Source organism: Orycteropus afer, unplaced genomic scaffold (genome assembly GCF_000298275.1).
Source record: "Orycteropus afer afer isolate SDZICR_OR568_19922 unplaced genomic scaffold, OryAfe1.0 scaffold00098, whole genome shotgun sequence".
Taxonomy (NCBI): domain Eukaryota; kingdom Metazoa; phylum Chordata; class Mammalia; order Tubulidentata; family Orycteropodidae; genus Orycteropus; species Orycteropus afer.
Genome location: NW_006921685.1, coordinates 10,048,871 through 10,054,923, shown reverse-complemented (window position 1 = coordinate 10,054,923; position 6,053 = coordinate 10,048,871). Strand labels below are relative to the sequence as shown.

The window sequence follows — 6,053 nt, the reverse complement described above, 5'->3', positions numbered from 1 at the left end:
CCCATCTTCCTTCTGAGGAGTGGCTGGTGGGTTTGAACCGCCAGCCTTCTGGTTAAGCAGTCAAGTGCCTTAGGCACTACGCTACCAGAGCTCCCTTATATAGATGAGGAAAGTGAAATAGAAATAAAATAACCAAAGTCAGGTAAATGATAAGGATTAAAACTCAGACAGTTTTACTCCACGGTCTAGACCCAACCACCATATGATCTTGCCTCTGAGACCCGATTACTTTCTGATGCCAAAGAAAAGCCTGGAACAAATACATATATGGGAGTGTTTGACAGGCTGCAGAATTTAGTTACTGACTTAAATAGTCAGTGTGGATGGTAATACAAAAGAAAATTGAAAATTACGCTGAGACTATTTGTCTCAGAAGAAAGAGAGGCAAAGATAATGTGTTTCTGACTACACTGAGAAACTAAGTACTAGAGAAAAATTTGGAAGATTGATGATAATAGGGGGAAAAATGAGGTCTAAGTTGCCATCATAAATAATTACACTCCCATTCTCATCTTTAGTATAAGCATCTTGTCTGAACTCTTGCAGGAGAGAAAGTATGCTTAATTGTCAAAGTGGGCAGGTGAGGTCTCTCCTGGACCTTTGTCTGGGAGCTGTTCTGTTATCCACTTTCTACCTAAATCTCTCTCTCTAATTTCTTTTTGCTTTTTGGTCTTCCTTACTATGTCCTTTCTTACCTATCAGATACATCACAGATATTTAATAGCTGCTTTAGGCCTTGCTTGGTCATGTTACATTTCTCTTTACAGATACTGTTATTTTCTTTTTTTTTTCCACACAAACCAAAGTTTATGAAATAAAGAGTAAGGAGGGGAAGGGGCTCGCAAGGGAGACAGAGATGGGCTTTCGCCTGTACTAGCCTCTAGTCTCTTGATACTGTTGTTTCCTGCTGTGCTTTGTCTGCGTGTGGACCTGAGTGTCCTTGCCAAGTGGACAGCTGCTAACGTTCATGTCCCCTCTCTTTACAGTCGATTGCTCTCTACTGGTTGTGCTCCAGCTTCATGGGCCTCTCACAGAACCTGCTGTTGCGTTCTCCTGGATTTCGCCAACTTTGCCGAATACCAGTGACCAAGTCAGATTCACATACTCCTTATAAGGACCTCTTTGCTGCCTTTCATGCCAAGTTGTTTTCAAGAAAATGACATACTCTTTATTAATTTTTAAATAGAAGTGTCATTATAACTTTAGTGTTCTTGGAAAATTTAGAAATACATTTGTTACTTAGTTTGCCTTCATTTAAAATCATGAACTTTGTGAAGTACTTTGGGTAAAGATATAATCTAGGTATGTTGGTTAAAATTCTTTAAGTGCTTGAATGTTGTATATTTAATTGTATACAAAGAATATGAAAATGAAACCAAAGTTTCTAACCCTGTATACAACATTGAAACTTACTTTGGGTGTTAGAAATTTGGAAAACAGGATTAGACCCTGAATGATGTCAAATTATACTAAATATTCCTACACATTAAAATTTTGTAAAATAAGAGGATCTAATATGACGAGTCTTAACATTTTGGGGATGGGAAGAATTTGATAAAGACTATAATTGACTAGAAAAATCCTCAGATGCATAATTTGGGGACCTTTGGTCCTGGTTAAGAAATCTTATAATAGGACATACACTGATGATGAATTATGTTACTGTTAAGTGTTGTCAGGTCAGTTCTGACTCATAGTGACCCTGTGTACAACTGAACGAAACACTGCCCAGTCCTGGACCACCCTTGTAATTGTTAGGTGTGAACCCACTGATACAGCCACTGTGTTACTCCATCTTGTTGAGGAGCTTCCTCTTTTTCACTGACCCTCCATTTTACCAAACATACTGTCCTCCAGGGAGTCATTTCGCCTGGTAATATGTCCAAACTACTTGAGATGAAGTCTCACCATCTAAGGAGCATTCTGGCTGTACTTCTTCTAAGACAATTTTGTTTGTTTTTCTGGCAGTTCATATTCTTCACCAACACCATCATTCAAAAGCATCAGTTCTTGTTGGCTCTTCCTTACTCATCACCCAGCTTTTTCATGCATATAAGGTGATTGGAAACAACATGGCTTGAGTCCGGTGCAGTTTAGTCCTCAAAGTGATATTTTTGTTTTTTAATTTAAGGTGGTCTTTTGCAGCATATTTGACCATTGTATAAAATTTGATTTCTTGACTGCTGCTTCCTTGGACATTGATTGCGGATCCAAGTAAAATGAAACCCTTGACTACTTCAATGTTTCCTTCATTTATCGTGATGTTGTTATTGGTCCAGATGTGAGGATTTTTGTTTTCTTTATGTGGAGATGTAATCCGTACTGCAGACTTTAATCTTCATCAGTAACTGCTTCAAGTCGTCTTCACTTTCAACAAGTAAAGTTGTGTCATCTACATATTACAAGTTGTTAATGAGTCTTCCAAGTCCTGATGCCCTATGTTTGTTCATATAGTCCAGCTTCTTGGATTATTCAGCATGCTGACTGAATAAGTATGATAAAAGAATACTACTCTACTGCAGACTTTAAACCATGCAATATCCCCTTGTTCTGTTGGGAAGACTGCTTCTTGATCTCTGGACTCGTTTACCACCTAGGCCCTATTTTCCAACTACTGATCCTTCTTTGTTTCCAACTTTCATATTCTAATCACCAGTAATTAGCAGTGCATGTTGATTGCATGTAGACAGATTCTGCGTGAGCGTAATTAAGTGTCATGTAATTCCCGTTCTCTGTAGTGTTATCTGTAATTTGTTAAGTTCCACATGGTTGATTGTCTTTTTTTTGCATTATCAGTAAAACACCAACATCTTTCTTGTATTTTCTGCTTTCAGCCAAGATACAGCTGACATCAGTAATAATATCCTTCATTCCACATCGTCTTCTGAATCTGATTGAAATTCTGACAGTTCCCTCTCCATGTGCTTGTAGCCATTTTTTAATTATCTTCTGCAAAATTTTACTTGTGTGTAATACTAATGTTATTGTTTGATATTTCCACAATCTGTTGCTTCACCTTTCCTTGGAATGGGCACAAATATGGATCCTGTTTAGTTACCAGATAGCTATCTTCCAAATTTCTTGGCATAGACTAGTGAGTGTTTCCAATGTTGCATCTGTTTGTTGAGACATCTCAATTGGTATTTCATCAATTCCTGGAGTCTTTTTAGCAAATGCCTTCAGTGCAGCTTAGGCTTCATTTTCACTGCTGTTGGTTCTTGATCATATGCTACCTCCTGAAATGGTTGCACATTGACCACTTCTTTTTGGTGTAGTGACTGTGATATTCCTTCTATCTTCTTTTGATGCTTCCTGTATAGTTCATTATTTTGCCCATAGAATCTTTCAGTTCTGCAACTTGAGGCTTGAATTTTTTCTTCAGTTCTTTCAGCTTGAGAAATGTCTAGCATGTTCTTCTCTCTTGATTTTCTAACTCCAGGTGTTTCCACATTTCATTTTAATACTTTGTCTTCTTGAGCCATCCTTTGAAATCTTCTGTTCAACTCTTTTATGTCAACATTTCTTTATTTGCTTTAGCTACTCTATGTTCAATAGCAAGTTTCAGATCCCTTCTGATAACCATTTTGGTCTTCTTTTTCTCCCTTGTCTCTTTTATTATATTTTTGTATTTTCGTGTAAGGTGTCCTTGATGCCATCTCACAATTCACCTGGGCCTTGGTATTGGTGTTGAGTGCATCAAATCTATTCTTGAGGTAATCTCTAAATTCAAGTGGGATATACTGAAGTTCATACCTTGGCTCTAGTGGACTTGTTTTAATTTTCCTCTGCTTTAACTTAAACTTGCATATGAGCAGTTGATGATCTGTTCTGTAGTCTGCCCCTGGCTTTGTTCTGATAATATTGAGTTCCATTGTCCCTTTCTATGTTGTTGACTCATAGCGACTCATAGCGACCCCTCCTTGGGTTTCCAAGGCAGTATCACTACGGAAGTAGGATTGCACAACCTTCCTTCCGAGGAGTGGCTGGTGGGTTTCAACTGCCAGCCTTCTGGTTAGCAGTCAAGTGCCTTAGGCACTATGCTACCAGAGCTCCCTTTTTATAGATGTAGTCAATTTGACTCCTGTGTATTCCATCTGGCAAGTTTCACATATATTTTGCAACGAATTAGTCATTCGTCTTGCAGAATTTTACCATGTGATCTCTGGAGTCATTTACTACCGAGGCCCTATTTTCCAACTACTGATACTTCTTTGTTTCCAACTTTCATATTCCAATCACCAGTAATTAGCAGTGCATCTTGATTGCATGTTTGATTAATATCAGACTGCACAGAAAATTCACTGCCATTGAGTCGATTCAACTGAAAGCAGCTGCTCCTTGGGTTTCCCAAGCGTTATCCCTATGGAAGTAAATTGCCCAGTCTTCCTTTCAAGGAGTGGCTGGTGGGTGTGAACTGCCAGACTTCTCGTTAATAGTCAAATGCCTTACACACTGTGCCACCAGAGTTCCCAGCACAAAGTGGTAAAAATATTCAATTTCTTTATCTTTGGCATTAGTGGTTGGTGCATAAATTTGAATAATAGTTGTACGAAGTGGTCTTTCTTGTAGACATGTGAACTTTAGTCTGTCAGTAATGATGATGTACTTCAGGATTAACCTTGAAATGTTCTTTTTGACAATTTATGAAATGCCATTCCTCTTCAATTTGTCTTTTTCAGCGTGGTGGACCATATGACTGGCCAATTCACAATGGCCAGTGCCAGTCCACATCAGCTCAGAAATGCCTAGGATATCATTCTTTATGCATTCCATTTTATTTTTGATGACTTGCAGGTTTTCGAGATTCATACTTAGTACATTTCATGTTCAGATCATTAATGGATGTTTGCAACTTTTTTTCCCCCTCATTTTGAGTCATTCCACATCAGTGAAGCAAGGTTCTGAAGGCTTTACTCCGTCCACAGCATTAAGTTTGTCTCTACTTTGAGGAGGCATGGGTCACCACAAATCAAAATTGAAAGCCACTGGTTCTGGTTTTTCAACCCCAGACTAGTTACTAAAGTGATAATAAACAATTCAAGCCCTCAATAGGCACTGGCAAGCCATATACCATCAAGATATTCTATAAACTGAGGTGATATTTTTAAGAAGAGTTTTAAGAATCTTTTTATTGGTGGCAAAAAAAAAAAAAAAATTACAACGGTTACTCCACTGAGCTTGGTCCCTGGGACCAGATCTCATCATTGCTGTGATCCTATGAGGTAGAATACCTTCAGAAGCAATCCTTCCAGGCCTTAGCAGAGTCCTCCTTAGAAGACCTCAAACCCATCCACAAGGGCACAGCTAAAACTAATTATTTTGGAAACCTTGCTGGCTGAATTCAGTATGTCTGATCATTGGTTCTTCCTGCCATCTGTTCTCACCTGAACTCTGTTTCTTATTGTAGTCTGTTTCCTTTTCCTTTACGGAGCCACCCAGTGCACCCTTACTCTCCTACACCTTTCCACTCTGCTCGCCTCCTCTCCACTGTGTACTAAACACACTCTCCTAAAGCTTGTGCATCCTTTTCTACTAGATGTTCCTTTTTCGTCACTCACTTTCTTTGGAACTCGGGAGATGAAGGAGTGGCATCTTAGTTACCTAGTGCTGCTGTGACACACGTTCCACACAGGAATGATTTTAAAGAAGAAAAGGGACTGTTTCACCATTTTGGAGACTACAAGTCCACATTAGGGCATCAGCTCTAAAGAGGGTCCTTCGTTGGTAGTCCCAGGTGTTCCTTGGCATTTCATTCATTCATTCATTCTTATTTTTTTTTATTTATTATTATTTTATTATTTTATTTTTTATTGTGATTTAGGTGAAGATTTACAGAGCAAATTCACTTTCCATACAGCAGTTCACATATACTTTGTCTCATGACATTGACCACAGTTTAACACAATGCAACAGCTCCCCTCCCACTTCCTCCCCATAGTTACCTCTTCCCAGTGTCCATCCATCCATGCACTCCTGCCCCCTGAGCTATCTCCCTGTGCATAAGCAGCCCTTCTTTCTCCCATGATTGTTCTCTCCAAGGACGGTATCTACCT

General features: G+C 38.9%; 1 protein-coding gene across 1 annotated transcript in view; it reads left to right on the top strand.

Moving 5' to 3' along the window:
* Positions 1 to 1,160, top strand: part of LOC103198617 (cytochrome c oxidase assembly protein COX18, mitochondrial) — a 17,427-nt gene extending 16,267 nt beyond the window's left edge. Inside the window, exon 6 of the mRNA XM_007942794.2 lies at positions 987 to 1,160. Coding sequence (XP_007940985.1) covers positions 987 to 1,160 — 174 coding nt within the window. The remainder of the gene's footprint in view (positions 1 to 986) is intronic.
* The last annotated feature ends 4,893 nt before the right edge of the window (positions 1,161 to 6,053 follow it).